Here is a 17,732-nt window from a genome sequence, read left to right as displayed (position 1 = left end):
CTGACACTAAGGTCAGAGTACATAGGATCAATGTCCAGCAGAATTTTCTTAGGAGGCAGGAACTTTCAAACAGGAGATATGTAACAGTAAGTTTTTATATCTGGTCAGATATAAAGCTAATCATAAAGCCCACTGAACAGCAAATGACCCAAGCAAGTGGTGCAATGGGAGCATTTGCATTTAAGGCAAACACATTAAATGCCAGCTACTACCCTAGAGCAGACCACCCACTTTAAACAACACAGCTGAGACACACCAGGGTTAACTAGAACCTGGGAGAAGCAGCACTAAATACTGCCCTGACGAGGGGACGGCTGGCACAATGACAGTCCTTTGACAGCTTTCCTTTAAGCCGACGCATAATTTAAATTTGAGCGTGACTCTTCGAGTTGATGTAATGACGCGCCGCTCTCTGCCAGGCAGAGCCCTGCAGGATGGCTCCGGCGTCGACGCTAATTTGATAAGTGCGGCGCGGTCGATGCTCCGCTTCGATTGCTGCGTGTCGTTCCCCCGCACCTGCGGACCGGCGAGCGCCGCACACACCGGGCTCTACGCTCGGCGCTCCAGCGGTGATGACTCGTCTCTCGAGCCGCTCAGGCCGGGTCCTACGGTACAGCTCTCCTCTTAACGAGAGAATCCGGTTTAATCGCAGTCCAGGCCGACACTGATCCAATAAACCCAAAGCATTTGTTGTCAATATGGGAAACACGTCAGCTTGCATCTGTTACCCAAAAAAACTGCCGCTACCCAAACTGAATACACACTTTCTTCTATTAAACAGAGCTGGGGTCAGCAGCTCCAGGTAAGGGGAAACAGACAAAACTTTTACTGCATGAATTAATTGTAGTGCAACAGCAATGATACCACACACTATTTTTTATAATTACATGACAAGACAAAAGACAAGCACAAAATTCATGTTCATAAGGCTGTGTTTATTACTTTTTAATGCACTCATAATGACCTCTGAAGCAAAGCAACAGAAGACATGGATGGTATTACGAGTCTACTCAGAGAGCCATTCCTCTCCATTAGGCAGCTTTCTTTACCGAACAGCAGTTTTGTTCAGCTACCATACTTCAGTACACCGAGAACTTAACTCTTAATTCACGGTTTTAGCGACATGTCATGAGCAAATGGCTGAATATTATTCCCATAAATCACTTCACTTGTCCTCCATAAAAGGACCACAACAAGGTGAAACCTTGCTTCGGTGGACCACCGTGTTCCCCACGGCCTTGTTCACATACCGTACGAAGCATTTCTGAGGGAGCCGGCAACGACAGAATGCAATTTTTAAAGCAATCTACAAAAAAAACAGAGCTTGAAATGGAGAAATCTGTCCGACTGCGACAAGTTCAATAATTCTGACCTCCGGGTCCTCTGGAGAAATTCGTGTTTGCGCCTGGGAGCCCATTAAGTTCGCCAGCACACGTTTGGTCAGAAGCTGGCGTTGAGTGCAGACACAGGCCATTAGCAATGACTGTGGCCAGAATGGTATGAAACTTCATGTTCACAGGTAACCAGTCACCAGAAACCGGGGTGGACCCCTGAATAGCTGTCTGCCTTGATGACAGAGCCCCAGAAACGCAAGGCGTACCCTGACGGCCTGTCTGTAGCATCTCTAGAACTGGCGCAGTTTAACAACTCTCAGATCCAGCTCTTCCCTGCGTGAGCATATACTGAAATTATTGTGTCAATCTGATTATCCCCACCAGGAAACAGATTCAGTTTTAGAAACACATAAATTCATAGACATGGTGCTGAATCAGTCAATCCCAATGAGGTCTTGCTCACCACTCTGGAGTAAATAATCAAATCAAATATGAATTTGAATGATTTATTTTTCTGATGCACTTTCCTAGCCACTGTGCAAAAAGCTGCTGGGTTGCTTTAGTTTTAAAAAAGGAGCTCCCTGCTCTGCACGCTTGTCTATCCCATGGCATGCCATGGTTCAATAGAAGTGGTGACCACACAGAAAAAGGCACTTCAAGGTCAGAGCCATATTCGCCTTCGATTTATTTGAGCTTTCATAACATAACCAGTGAGGAAATTCCACTTTCAGCAGTAACAATGCAAGTACCACAAACGCAAATGCACAGTTCCACACCCCACAAACATGCAAACACACATAAGATGCATAAAAATGCACACGCAAAAATAATTATACATGACCCAAACAAGTACATAAAAACAAGGAAAAAACTGTAGACAGACATGAACGAACAAACAGAACTGTGCTTAAATATTGCCCAGGCCACTGCACAGATGGGACGCAGTGCGGTCACTTACTGCAGGTGGAGTCCGCTTCATCTGAGCCGTCAGGACACTCCGGCTCCCCGTCACACCGCCACCGAGCCGGCACACACTGCCCGTTCTTACAGGCAAAGTCCGTCGTGGCACACGTCTTCTTTGCTGCTCAGAGAGAGAAATGACAGAGGACAGAGAGAAGACAAAGAGAAGAGAAAGAAAAAGAGAGGGGGGATGAGTTGAGGGTGTGTTACAGAACTTGGTCCCAGTCTGTGTATCATCAGTAGCCCTCGTAGTGATTGGCTGCAGTTGAAACTGCTGTGGTTCACACAATGAGGGGCTCTGCATTAGCCAGATGGCTGTTTCCAGCCTGTCATCATGTGACAGTGAACATACAGTATGGTGTATGGACATATCAAGGTTTAAATCATCCTGCATTTTGAGCTTAATGAAGGCACACTACATGCATTAGTATCAAGTATTCTAGTATTCGTACTAATACTAGAATTAGTATTCTGCCTCTCAGGTCTCAGGAGGATTTGAAACGTATGCATGTAGTGTGCCTTCATCCATTAAATAAATCATATTTTTGAAAAACATGCATGTGTTGTCAAAACATTTTTTATAAAAAATTTTAATGTCCATTATAGTGAATGTTTTGGTATAGCAGACTATACGGTTAATGAGATTAAGCCCAGAGACTCATGTCCCTCCTGGGGACAAAAGTGAATTGTTGGGTTTTGGGAGGATATGACCTGGTAAGGATGCAGGGTCAGAGAATAGGTACGAATCAACCTATAACATGAAACTCAACTTTTCACAGCATTTGCACTCAACAACTTGCTTTTCAAATGCATTTATAAATATGTGTAAAAGGTTTTGTACGATATTCTGCTAGAGTGTGTACTATAATTCTCACTGTTTCTACAGTCCAGGCCCAAGGTCACTATCACGAAAAAAGCTTTTTCTTTTCCTTTACATGTACTGGATGTAACCGAATTAAGAAAATCTTGGAAACAGTTGCATATTAAATTCTTGATCCAATTACATAATAGGAGCTGGAAAATGGCAAGACTTTTTTTCATTTCATGTATAGCCTAATTTGTGCACCGTCCTGCAGTAGGAAACAATGTTATCAGAAAGCTATTTAGAATCACGGTTGCCGAAAATAAGCTTTATCACAAACCCTCTCTCCACCAGAATCCCCCCCCCCCCCCCCCACCAAAAAAAACAAGTTAACATGTTTTTTATGCGTTATACCGTGGGATGCTTTCAAGGCTTAAGGAAGAAGGATAAAATAATGGCTGTTCAAGGAGGCATTAGTGCCCTGTCCGTGAAAAAGCGGGAGTTATAAACACTGACAGGCTCTCAAATCACCGACAGAATGTGTCAGTGTGAGTCAGGTACTTCCAAGCCGGTGGAGCCAAACCGTCAGACGGCAATTAACTTTTTACCTTCTTATCTGACCCCCCCCAACCCAACATCACCACCTCACTTTAACAGTCTGGCCTGTATCTGGTAGTGTCTCTGAGGTAACTGTCTGCATGTAAGAAAAAGGCAGAAAAGGCAATAACGTGCCCCAGACATCAGCTAAATGCCACAGTGGTTATTGCTTTAATAAAACATCACCTCACAGAGGTTGAAAGAATAAAACGCAAGTTGGATTTACTCCTATAATATGCTCCCAATATTTACAATAGGCAATTCACAGGGAAGATGTAGTCTCCGGCCTTGTATTTTGTAAGTTAATGGTTAAAGAGCAGCGATATTAAAGCACATAAAACACCGCAAATAATCCCAATGGGACTAAACATTACAGTTGTTTACTGCTCACTGCTCAGCTCATCCCATTGTTAACACAAAATATTTCAGTTAATATTTGTGTGATCCTCAATCACCCATTCATACTCACAGATATTATATTGGTAAGAATGTGAGAAAAGCAGGTATGATTTATTAATTGGGGTATTAGATAAGGATACATATGGTAAATGGCCAAAAAAAAAAAAACAGTGCGAGAGATTAAAGGATAAGTGTACACAGAAATTCCCCATAGTGGAATTGCATCTCCCATGAGACTGGGCAAGCCTGTGCCCTGATCACGATAGTGGGATTTCATCTAGCTCTCCTACATCGTCTGGGCCAAACAGCCACATAATAAGGCCCCAGTCTTTCTGCATAAACCCAGGAGGACAGCCATCACAGGGGGCAGACCTCCACAGAGGGGATGCTCACAGGGCTGGGCCTTTTCTCCAAAGAGGAGTGCTTACCCACTGAAGACCTGGCCTGTTTGCCCTGATCTCCTCCTAATAACCCACGGCGCCTGTGTTTGCTCTCCATCTCAAGGACAAACAGCAAACACAGCATACTGCCTTGCAACCGGCAAAACGGTTTACCAAGAGCAAGTTTTAGTATTGCAATGTATGATAATATGTTTATAATTATCTGGAGAAAAACTCTGCTGGAAGGTTTGCCAGATGCTGTTGGTTTGTGTATGTTTAAAGTCTCCAGTGGCTTCGCTGGCATTCTCCTTTTGCGGGGCTTCTTAAAACTCAACGCAATGATTTGCCAGCTCCTCTCTCGATGCCAGATAAATCTGGACCCTCCTCTTCAGCTCCCTGAAGGATATGGAGATAATGACTTATGCATTACCCAACACAATGCACACACAGGCTGTCTGAGATTCTCCCATAGGCCAAAAGAACCGCCACATTTCCAGACAGGCCAAGAGAGCTCAGAGAATCACGTCCACTCCCATTGGAACCATGAAGTCATTTGGTATTGGCTTGACTGGTGCAAAAAAACAGGTTTTTTTCTCATTCTAGCAGCAAGACAAATTAATTGGCAAAGGTCCATCCATGGTTTACCTGAGTGAAAATAACATTCAGAGCTAAGAGGCACTGACATTTTCCAGATTACATGGTCTAAGGATCACAGTGATTACTGATAGGCTCTTTCTGACCCGTCATGTTTACAGAATGCAGGGTGTTCATTTAAGATGCTCAAAGTGTGGCAACAACTGAACTGCAGTGGGAACATGACGAAGGACGAATGAAGAGGTGAAGGTCAAAGCCATTCAATTTCCTCACTTCATTTCCTCCACAAAGCCTGACAGTGGTACCAAAGGATCAAACATACTGCAACAGAAGATCAGTAGACAGTGTCTATGGCAGGTGTGTGGCTAAGCCCAGGGACTAACCCCTATTTATTGCACTGATCTATCATAAGTCACGGTCACCTTGTCAAACACTTGGACCGTGAAAAACGCTGTAAATATGGGCAGACTGCACACTGCTACATTTATTGCTTGCTTATATTGAAATAATTAAAAAGGTTGATTTCAAAGCCTTCTGTAGATGAGGGAATGCACCCAATGCACCAACGCAAACTCGCCCTGCACTCATTTCTATGTGACCCTGTTTGGAGGAGCAGGTGCACGTGTGCAGTGACTGTTATGCAGGGCAGCGGCAGTGCCTCGGTGGGGGGTGGGGGGGGTGGGGGCGATGGGGGGAGAGCGGTTGCAGGTGAGGGTGGGAGAGGATCTCCACTCTCTGACTGGCCTGATCAGAGCCAGGGAACAGAGCGTGTCATCACAAGGACCGTGTCATCACAAAGATCGAGCAGCAGGATTCAATAGAGGCCACGGCAGGGGGACTCCAGGGAGGAAACGCCTTTTTTCTGATTCTCGCGGCGGACGGGAAGGAGGGGGGAGCCAGGAGGGGGCGACAGGGGGGAAAGTTGAAAGGTTCTTCAGAACATTAAAGGGCTTCCAGGAGTAAACTGGAGACTGCAGCCTCTGGGAGGAGAGGTGGAGGAGAATAAGAAATATCTTGGGAAACTGCAGTCGGGAGCAGTGGTCATGAGCACAACAGAGGCGAGAGATATGAGGCCCCCTGTGAAGACAGACGTCCCAGAGGAGAGGGCTGGATCAACAGGCGAGCCACTACCAGAGGCATCTCTGAGCTCCTTCCACAGTCACACGGTCTGCCTTTCAAAAAGAAAACATCCCAATCTGCTGGGAGTCCACTGGGCCAAACAGCCAGATACACAGTGCAGAGACCCTTCCCTACCAAATGAAGCACAAATTTACTAAGAGCGCTACAACATCTTGCGCAGGTTTAATCCCTGAGCTTCAAAACCAAACAAATACGTGGTGACAGCTAGATTTTTCTCAGAACCGAGGTGGATTTCAAAGGATTCTAAAGCACAAGTGAATATAAAGGTAAGCCGTTTTCAAACACACAGGCAAAGGCAGAGAATCACAAAGGTTAATCTCCCATCAACTCCCCTGCCTCCAAATGCTTTCCCTTTCTGCACGCTGTTTTGTTCGTGACTTCAATGACTCAGCAGTGCCCATGTGAGGAGATGGGGAGAGCTGTAGCACAAGGGACTCTTCAGGTTCACAGCAATGCTCTGTTTGGCCCTGCCAGTCGTGGGAGAGGGAAGCGGTAGCTGAGCCACTGTTTTTCCATTTGAAAAATAGACTGTAGCTTTTCTCCACTGCCTACTTGTTTTAGCTATTTGTCCCCCAACGTGCTATAACTGTGACCATTACACTGTGGCCATGTGCATCCACCATAGACCATTACATAGCTATTAGGATGTGGTTTAATTCTGAGATCCAACATGGGATCAGGATAAAGAAGTGAACCAATTACTTGTTCCATCTGAATGCACTGGATGTGCGAGCAGCGTTATCAAAGTAATCACACTGTGGCCGTTAGCACGTGTCTAATATTCAGGCTGTAATCATCTCTGATCATGTCATGGTCCGTATGACAGATCAGCAACTTTTCCATATCCTTGACAGCAATTTTAAATATACTTCAAAAGAATATTGCATTCCCTCTCATTTAAATCAATATAAATCGATTCAGTAAAACATCTGAGCCATATTTTTTTTCTCTTCCTGACAGTGTTTGCCTGAAGGTTTTGCATACCCCGCAAATAATTTGATTGTTGCCATTCAGCAGAATACATAATCAAATAGTTTGCATGCGGATTTTTCAGAGCATAGCTGTATACGCACTGGAAAGCTCTCTAATTACAATAAAAACAAAAGAGCTTTTGTTCAATGTTGACGGAATATAGCGGGAGTGAGAGGGAAGGCAGATGGCTGATTACCATGCATGGAGATGAAGTTAAGATCAAAATCAATCATATATATAAGATCAGCTTCAGTTAAGGCCAAGTCCCCTTCCCCCTCTCTTGGTCCTGAAGGGACATCAGCTCTCATAATTACTCTCAGGTGCACACAGGTTACCTGAGAAATTTAGAGATAGGGGAGTGGGAGAATACTAACATGTTATGAGAGAGTGGGAGTATTCTGACAGGTGTGAGAGAGTGGGAGTATTCTGACAGGTGTGAGAGAGTGGGAGTATTCTGACAGGTGTGAGACAGTGGGAGTATTCTGCCAGGTGTGAGAGAGTGGGAGTATTCTGGCAGTGGGAGTATTCTGACAGGTTTGAGAGAGTGGGAGTATTCTGACAGTGGGAGTATTCTGACAGGTGTGAGAGAGTGGGAGTATTCTGTCAGGTGTGAGCGAGTGGGAGTATTCTGACAGGTGTGAGAGAGTGGGAGTATTCTGACAGGTGTGAGTGAGTGGGAGTATTCTGACAGGTGTGAGAGAGTGGGAGTATTCTGAGAGATTGTGTGAGAGAGCAGGAGTATTCTGACAGTGGGAGTATTCTGACAGGTGTGAGAGAGCAAGAGTATTCTGACAGGTGTGAGAGAGTGGGAGTATTCTGACAGGTGTGAGAGAGCAAGAGTATTCTGACAGGTGTGAGAGAGTGAGAGTATTCTGACAGGTGTGAGAGAGTGGGAGTATTCTGACAGGTGTGAGAGAGTGGGAGTATTCTGACAGGTGTGAGAGAGTGGGAGTATTCTGACAGGTGTGAGAGAGTGGGAGTATTCTGACAGGTGTGAGAGAGTGGGAGTATTCTGACAGGTGTGAGAGAGTGGGAGTATTCTGACAGGTGTCAGGAGACAGCATCAGGTGTTCCTGGGGGCCCGGTCGGGGCTCCTCCAGCTGGCCTGCCGCTCCTCGTTGCTGGAGGCGCATGCCCTGCAACCACCTGGCGGCTGTCCCTCCCACTGACAGACCTGCTGTGCGACATCTGTCTGTGAGCGCTGACCTCCATCGATTTATTACACATTCAGACAGCAACCCCCCCCCCCCCCCCTACACCCATCACCGCCAACCCCTCCCTTACAGCCCATCTGCCCCACAGAATCTCCTTGATGGGTCAGCATTTTAATCACACCTCACAATCCCTCTTCTCCCTCCACCTCCTGCTTGGCGTCAGACCGTGATGTAACCGATATGCCTGCTGTTACTGCCAGCCCATTTAGCTTCCCTGGGTCAACTTCATCACCGCCGCAGGCAAAGGCAGCGCTACAAGGCCTTGCCCCAAATGTGAGAATGCCATTTGAAACACTCCCCGCCAACCCCTGTGTGCCCTATGCCCAAGAACGGAGCTTACAAAGGATCGATCTTAGTGGCTGCAGAGCACCAGAGGGCCAGAGCTCCCCAGTGGCTGAGTGTGCAACCTTCTCATGCTGTGGAGCCATTTGCTGGGTTTTCAAAGTGCACCTCTACACATCACCCTTATCCATTCAAAAAAAAAAAAGCAACACAAGAGTTGTGTTAAGTGGTAATGAGCCACGTGGTGTTCACATGACCATATTAAAACTGAACAATCCGCCAGTTTTACACGGTTCAAATAACAACTGAAATCATGTGACCCCTAAGCAACTATTAAATGGCAAGAGCAGTGTATTTTCTCCTTTCCTTTCCTTGGCTTAATAAGGGGGATGTGATTGTACGTGTTTTAACCTTGATGGATAATGATTGTGTGTGCTCATTAATCAATGTGCCGCTATCTGCATGTATTTTTTTAGTGCTACCTGCCCAGGGAATACAGATGAAATTCAGCTTGACAGATAATTCTATGGCTGCAAAGTGGCTGTGGCACTGTCCTTGTTAAACCAATAAATAAATAAATAAATAAACAAATAAATAAAATAATAGTGCTTTTTTATGACATGAAAAATGAATCAGACTAAGATGACAAAAATGTTCTTCATTGACATTTATGAGGGAGCTTTGATTTAAAGTGTTAACCAAAAGACAATAGAACTTACATTATGCTATTTTACCTTCATGAAGACAAAAGGCATCAAGATATGAAAGGAATAACAAGTACCAAAGAATCCTAAATTACACGAAACTCCATTTCACATAAAGCTGATCCCGAGTAATGAAAAATGACTTTTTCTAATGGAATAGGCAGGTATTGATTCTGCAATACCAGTACATGCAAAACAATTTTGCTTTTAGTAAAAAAAAAAATGTAAAAAACAATGCACTGCAATCATCGTTTCTAATCATCACAGTGTGCGCTGTAAAACAAGACAAATTGCTGGCAGCTTTATTTATTGAAAGGCATAATAATAAAATCAGCACACAGACGGCGACGCTGGCAACAAAGCCAAAGCCTGGAGACAAAGGCGCGCTCAGATTTTCCCTACAGACAAAAAGGAATTAATTTCAACTTACAATTACCTGCCACAGGAAAGCGGTACAGCACACAAAGCATTATCAGTCTCAAAGGGAGGCCAGTAAATCTAACGGGGAAAAAAAAACACAACCTGCTGCCTCGACTTGCCAGGATTTCAGCGACAGCAAGATGTAATTATTTTCTGTGAGGGAGAACGGCGTCTCTCCAATCGAGAAAGGGCTGCTCCGCGATGCTGGCGATCTAAATCTCACTCTTTTAATTTTTTTGCCTGTCCCTCTGCCACGCCCGGCTTTACCCTGTTCTGTGCCTGCTCTCCTCTCTCTCTCTCTCTCCTTTGTCTGCGCAGGTGTATTTTTACACCCGATTCTGCAGCGGCGGCGCTCCACCTGGCCGCGAGTCATCGCTCACTGCCAGGGCCGCGCCCGCCCCTGCTCCCGGCCGCGCGGGAGCCGCTGACGCGCCGGGGAGCGCCGCGCTCTCAGCCCTGATCTATTAGCCGCGCATGAGACCTGGCACTTTTCACCGGCGGTTTGGTCTCCGCCGCTGTGTTTGCTGTTGCCATCAATACAAGCGGGGGCAAAAATAAAATAAATTATTGCCCAGACTTTACGGAGCCCTGCTTTTTCACCAACCGAAGACCCCGATCTTAAACCGGAACGCTCATCATCGGCAGTAAGCGCGGACAAAGCAAGGCTTGTGCCTTATTGTTAATAAGCCGCCATTTACAGCTGGCTGAGCTGTGCGGCTGAAAAAAGTCACAAACGCAATTCAGCTGTTCTCTGTCCTAAGAGCTTAAGTCAGAGCAGACATGTCTCTCTGCTAATCCCTCACACGGTTTCATGTTGCTCATTATTGACTGAGGATGAATTTACACAATAGTTAAGCTTTTTAATAGTGCTACAAAGCCTAATGATTTTGGGTTTCGGGGGAGATATTTGGAGAGGCATTTCCTGCGTATAGCTTATGGCCATGCAGACTGAATTTATTTGCTTTTCAAAGAAGAAAAATGAACATATCCCAGTCGATGAGCGAGATCTACACTTTTCGGCAATACGCTTGCAGGTGACCAATGCAAATGCGGTACATTTACAATTTTGAGATTTTCATATTGTTTCCTGTGAGACATAGAGCACTGTGAGGTCTTTGTGTCTTTGTTGATATTTACAAGTGATCTATGATGGAAGAGGATAAATCCTGAGAAAAGTTAAACACACCAACAGAGCCAGTTAGAACATAAAGGAGCAGCCATGAATGGTGAAAAAGATTTTCCTCGGGGATCTGACTGCTGTTGACTGGGAGATTGTCAGGATTCAGTCTGAAAAGGCAGAGGAAAGTAAATGAAGCCCTGAGGGAAAAAAAAAAAGCAGAAACGCCATGTTTTCTTTCAGGTGGAGATTTAAAGGGATGATGTATAGTTATGTACCATTGTTGGCTGATTTTAATCAGCGTGGGTATCAGAGCACGCCGGCAGAATAACAGTTCACTAACTTCCTCTCCTCGAATGTTTTCCAGTCACCTAGGCGTATCCAAGACAACTCTAGCCATCTGAATACAAATGAATCCCCCCCATGTCACAATGTCACACGCCGCCCGCGCTCTCTGACTTCTCATTCCCCCACAGCTGATGTGAGTATGCTCCCAGACTACAACAGCTCAGGTCCTGTTCCAGATTCAAAATGTCTGCCGCAATATGAGGTCACAAAAGACCCATTCGCCTCCTCTCTGCAGTGTATATGAAAGCCAACCCAATGGGTGCCTCTTCTGACATGACAGGATTGGACAAGAGGCGCAGGGTTCACCCTCTTTGTCCGGTAGACTGCCAGTAGGACGAGTTTGCCTTGTGTCCCCCTGAATTGGGACCGTGAACAAAGGCCACCTCATTGACGTCCGAGATGCAAATCGTTCATCAAAGTTCATCACAGTCCGACTCCAGTTAACAAAATTCAGAGAAAACTCCCTTTATCCTCGCTCCCTTTCTTTCCCGGCCTGCGTTTTCATTCTGTGTTCGGCAGGGGGCCTGGCAGGAGTCCCCGCCAAATTGGGCTCGGCGGCCATCAAAAGCGCCCGTAGCGGGTGGGGGCTGCTAAGATCAATGCCTCTGTCCCTAGCAGGTGAGCCGTTTTAATATTTCCACTGACTGGCTTCCCCAGCTAAGGGGGCTTAGAGGGGGTTGAACTCTGGCTTTTGGAGATAACCACTTTAAATACAAAATAAAATGAAAGGAAAATAACTCTTTAAAGGGCAACTAGCTTTATTCTCTGAAGAAAATACGTTTTCAAAAAAAGAAAAAAGAAAACGCAGGATAAAGGTTTATCAGAGGCACTAAGAATGCTTCAATCACCCTTCTCAGAACCATCTCTGGTTTAGGAGATTAGTACACACATACAGGCAAGCATTTAACCCAGGCTTAATTTCCAAATATTAGACTGTTTAAGGAAGACGTAAGAACACACATAAAACTTTAATTAGATACAAGGATCAAATAATGTGCCATAGTGTATGTCAAGCCCTGACCACTGCTCTAAAGCAATCCTTGATATCTTCTGTTGTACTTGACAGATCACAGATTAGAGGCATATTACAATCTTGCATACAATTTGCTGGGATCTATACACAAATCCTCTGTCCACAGAGGAAATGTAACCTGTATTGTCAGTAAGCAGCCTGTCCCGTTTGCTCATTCGCTCATCATAGTTATCTCGCTTAGAATTCAGACAGTTCCTTTTCAAGCTACATCAGGGAATCTCCATTGATTTCTGTCTTCAAATCCCTTCTTAAACCTTCTTTGATTTGGCATTAGATGTTTGATACAAGACTAGAAATGCCCTTGGAGTATCACATATTTCTTAGGAGAAGGTGCTCTGTGTTCTCGGGGCTGTACCGCATCAGGGAAAGGGCCCATCGGTGTGACTCTGGGACGTCCAGCACACCCCAGATCCCTGAAGCCTGACCCTGGAGAGGGAGAGGGGGGGGGGGCACACTGGCCCAGTCTCTGGGTTTACTCTGGAGCAGAGCGGCAGGAGCGGGAGAGGGACGGCGGGACCGCCGCTCGGAGCAGGAAACACTGCGCCTCTGTCCTGCGCTGCGACATGCCGGGAATGAGAAAGAGGGCCGCCTGGACGCAGCCCCGCGCGGCGCATTGGTAACGGTGCGGCGCTCCATTGTCCGCGGCGGTGCTTTTGGCGAACGCCCCCCCCCCCCTCGCCCCTGATGAATACGGACATCCGTACGAGAGGGCCGCCACGGCATCCCGAAGCGTCGGGAGCGAGGGGAGCCCTGCGCCGTGGGAATAATTTACGGCGCTGTCAGAGCCGACGCTATTCACCGCATCGGAAGGCGCTCCGCGAGCACTCTCCCACGCTGCAGGGACAGCCGCAGCGCCGCGCACTCAGATAAATTATTGAGCATTTTTGGAAAGAAAAAAAATGAGGTATTACTGGGGAAGTGGGGAGAAAATTGTGCAGGACAAAGGAAATCTATCAGCACTGGGATTGGTGTTGATCTTGCCTGAGTGAGTGAGTGAGTGAGTGCAGCTCATTGTCTTTTCGGTGTTTGTTTTCCCGCACTGAAGGTAAAGAGTAAACCCCAATCTGTGGCTTTAACGTCCCTGCTTTAACACCCAGCCTCTCCCTGGGCCACTCTGCCCCATGAAAGGAGGAATATGGCATTGCTGTCAATGCTTGGTTTCAACGGCAGATTTGTATCTTGCATAATAACTCTAACCTCAGTGCTACAGAAGCTTAACTGTATCAGCTGAAATTGGTTCTGTGAAGCCAATCGTTCTTGATAGCAATGGATTGCTTGGAAGCACACAGACTATAAAAGCAAAGATTTTCTGCCAGAAGTTGCTATAAATAAACTGCATTCAGAATCTTGAATGTTATTAGACTGCGTAAACAGACAGCATTTGGTTGTAATGCACGTACATTGTAACTAAAGTACGCTTTAAGGTTTAAGCCACTTTGCACAGCTTTGCAACCATATCATGCCATTTGGAGAAACATATTTTTCTCAACAAGATACAACAGGCTGCAAGTGTTTACACTGTACTCTACTCGGCTGTATTGTTGCTGTAATTGGCCTTACCTTCGTATGCTAAGCTGTGGAGTGTTTTTTGCAGTCTGTATTTACAGTCTTCCATACTATAAGAGGTTTTTACCATTCAAAGTATGTCTGAACAATAAATGGAAAGTGTGCTCCTTCAAAGTGGTCATGAGTAAAGTCAATAACAAACCACTAAACCAATGAAAACAAACATGAATTCTATCTTCAAAAATACTACTACGCAATTGTATGCACTCCCTATGTACTGTACTGCCATATTCAATTTTTCACCCGAGTGAGACTTGAAATGGAAAGAAAAAGTTCTGCCTTTATTTTTCACTTCAGTTACAATATGAAAAGTTTCAGCTCATTAAAATTCATGGACTTTTTCTCAGTGGAAATTATCCAACCGAAGGAGCTGCAGCCAGAGAGTGTTTCTGATGACCTCAAAATGAGGTATAATGTGGAGAAAGTACTGTCACATACTGTACCCTTCCCACACAACTGAGAACTCTCCGTAACCAATTTACACCTACATCTTCTTTAATCCACCTTCAATTAGTGAACAACCGCGCTGTGCAACCCTGGCTTAAACCGATCTTTTTCTGAACCAGACCTTGAGAAGTACACCTGCAAACTCTCTTCATCAGCTGTGGTGTTTAATATACAGCAAAATCAAACATCTACTCCATTTTTAGCTTTTAAGGGTGAGTTCATTTTTTCCCCCAAGTGCTCTGACAGTGCTGGGACGTTAAGCACCTGGGACTCGTTTGGACTGAGATGCGAGGCGACGCTGCATGCTGCCATTCCCCTCTGTACACTGCACACTGCCATTCCCCCCTGTACACTGCATGCTGCCATTCCCCTCTGTACACTGCACACTGCCATTCCCCCCTGTACACTGCATGCTGCCATTCCCCTCTGTACACTGCACACTGCCATTCCCCTCTGTACACTGCACACCGCCATTCCCCTCTGTACACTGCCATTCCCCTCTGTACACTGCACTCTGCCATTCCCCTCTGTACACTGCCATTCCCCTCTGTACACTGCACGCTGCCATTCCCCTCTGTACACTGCACGCCGCCATTCCCCTCTGTACACTGCACACTGCCATTCCCCTCTGTACACTGCACGCCGCCATTCCCCTCCGTACACTGCACGCTGCCATTCCCCTCTTTCCCCAAGCCTCACTCAAGCAAAAAACCTTCTCCAACCTCGCCCAGGCACGGCACACGCGTTCCATTTAACTCCTTTATGTCAAAGGAAGCTTATAGATCTTAATTACATTACCGCAAGCCGTACAGAAAGCGCTCAAAATTGGGGAAATGTGAAATTGAAATGGAATGGCATTATATTAATTAAAGGTGAATGTAATCCTAGAACTTCTGAGTTAATTTGTTTTACGAAAGCACATTATGCACTCATGTAGTTGGAGGATAATGTGTGTATACAGAGAGGGGGAAAGGGGCAGTCCTGCAGGAAAAGGAGAGGAGATGATGTGAAAATGGAGCAAAGAAGAGGGGAAGAACAATGAAGAGGGCAGATAAAACTGAAATAACTGTGTATCGCTCTGATTCAGAGAAACGCATACGTGCACAATGGGCCCTGATTAATACCACACCATTCAGAGTAATTTCATAAAATGGCCACGGAGCTTTAAGTAGGCAAGAGACACTGTCTCACTGTAAATTAGAGATTTAATACATTGTTGTGGTGAATCATAAGGAGTTATTGAATAAATTCAATAAAAACATTCCCTATAAGAGTTACTGTATGCCTATGTCTCAAACTACGAAGCAGTCAAGCGAAAATGATTCAAACATAATTTTCTCATCCCTCTTTCAAATGTTCAAATCATTAATTCAACATTCAAGAAGAGAAAACCCTTGCAAGCAGTTTGCTATAAATTAGTCGTGATCCTGTTGGCAAGCTGAAATCCAATATACTTCCTTCAATTACGCATTGCTGAGGATATACTGCATTTACTGCTGTGTGCTTCCTCTTTGCATGAATCATTCGCACATGTGGCCCATTTCCATTCTTTATAAAATGTGAAATGAAAAGTCCACCTTAAGAGAGATGTGCTTTTTAGTTTGTGATATGCAGTGCTTCCTCAAGCGCTGTTCCATTAAGGCGAACACTGCTTTAGCAGTAGTTTGTCTAATTTGGACTGTGTCTTTAATCCACCTGACCCTCTTTGCAAATGTTGCACATTTAAACAATGACCCTCACAGTACACTACAGTGTAGTACACACACAGTTAAATCGACGCTTACACAGTACAGTACATATGGCCCTGATTGTCCAGAGAGCAGGACCATGTGTACTCAGTTAGAGATGAATGAGCACTAGACACTTTACTGTGTACTGTACAGCATCTGTCCCATTGCTATTCAGGGAGTGTACTTTTATGTGGTAGATTGTAAAACGTTCAATCGGATATTGTTGTGACCCAAAAAGATTTATTGATAGAACGTTGCTCAACCACCTCCTCCCCACAATCCCCCAAATTCCCAAAAACAAATTATTTTAACCAAATTTCAACAATAAACATGATAAATAAAATAATTTATCTGAAAGCAATAAAAGTTTCTTCCAAAACAGTGCTCACTCTAGAATTATAAAAATTTTAATTACAAATAAAATTGCAATCATTCACAAAAATGCAAGAAAAGGAAACAAAACACAGATCTGTGCAGCATGTGAACTCCGTCACCCTGCTGTGAACATGCTGACACTGTTTCGTGGCCATTGTGTGTAATCCCTGAGCCCCATGCCAAGCAGCGTGACACAGTTAGAACCTTCAACCCCAAGATTAATGCAGCCCCCAAAAAAGGAGCCCAGGACTCCAGAAAGCCCTCCCCCTTCAGCCAGGGCCTCACGCCCCCTTCCAGTACGCCTCTGCTCTAGTACCGTGTATGATTAGGCAGTACCGAAGGTAACACCGCTAACCCTATATGGGTAACTGCGCTGGTCATGTCTACAACCGAAAGAACTCGGCATTTCAAAATGCAATGAGAAACTTCAAAATAGAACCACGTAGTTTCATGTGACGTGGTTAATTAATCTGTGCATATTGATTGATATTCAGTTACACAAAACAGGAAGTACAAATTAATTAACTGTAACACATGCAGTCTACTTCTGTGTACATAACACAGACCCGAGTCAGAGAAAATAACCTGCTCATCACTGCCGCAATTATCATAGTATGTTCTGAAAAAATGTGAATGCAAAAATGCGTTGGGAAATTACTGATATGGAGCATCTCGCTTCTAAAAAATTCTGCCTGCAAGACGAGGAAATAATAAATTAATCAACTGCTTTTTAATAATAGCATAGTTCTGCTTTGTTGCCTAAAGTGTATCTGCGGAAATGAAATAACTGATGTCTTATTTATATGCATTGTGTGTCCAAGACGCCATGACTTATCCATATCTCCACTTGATCTGGGAGTTTTTAAGATTTCTCAGTTTGCAAATGTGCCTCTTACTCCCCAAAAACAAAAAAAATTTCAAGTACAAGCTGTTATGAATGCAGTAAGGGAACTTTTTGGTTCTGAAAGGTATTAATGACAATGAATTCTATTGCTGGCGATAAGCAGCTTAATGGGGTAACCGTGTGATAAGCACATTCTCTTCAGCACTACAAGACAAATGGTGTCATTATTCTTGTCTGAAATGAGGAAGTGTAGTTTATACAGGACATTGTGCATCTTGTTTTGCAAATAAGATGGTAATGGACTTTCATTTCAAAATGATGAATATGTCAGCGAATTCAAGGCTAGCTTAGTGCACTAGGCATACATATTTGTGGGTTCACCCAAAATGGTGGAGAGATGTACACTGCCTGTCAAAAGTGGCAAAATAGGGACAACCCACAGAGAAATGAGATTAGGAACACATGGCCTGAAAA

At 44.9% G+C, this 17,732-nt stretch overlaps 1 protein-coding gene across 4 annotated transcripts in view; it reads right to left on the bottom strand.

The window, feature by feature from the left end:
- lrp8 (low density lipoprotein receptor-related protein 8, apolipoprotein e receptor) overlaps positions 1–17,732 on the bottom strand; it is a 114,453-nt gene that overhangs the window by 54,460 nt on the left and 42,261 nt on the right. For all 4 annotated transcript variants that reach the window (XM_035413702.1, XM_035413703.1, XM_035413699.1 and 1 more), the window contains exon 3: positions 2,293–2,415. In XM_035413702.1, coding sequence (XP_035269593.1) covers positions 2,293–2,415 — 123 coding nt within the window. The remainder of the gene's footprint in view (positions 1–2,292; positions 2,416–17,732) is intronic.

Source organism: Anguilla anguilla, chromosome 4 (assembly GCF_013347855.1).
Source record: "Anguilla anguilla isolate fAngAng1 chromosome 4, fAngAng1.pri, whole genome shotgun sequence".
Taxonomy (NCBI): Eukaryota; Metazoa; Chordata; class Actinopteri; order Anguilliformes; family Anguillidae; genus Anguilla; species Anguilla anguilla.
Note: the sequence above shows the minus strand (reverse complement) of the source record. Positions and strands in the feature narration are given on the sequence as shown.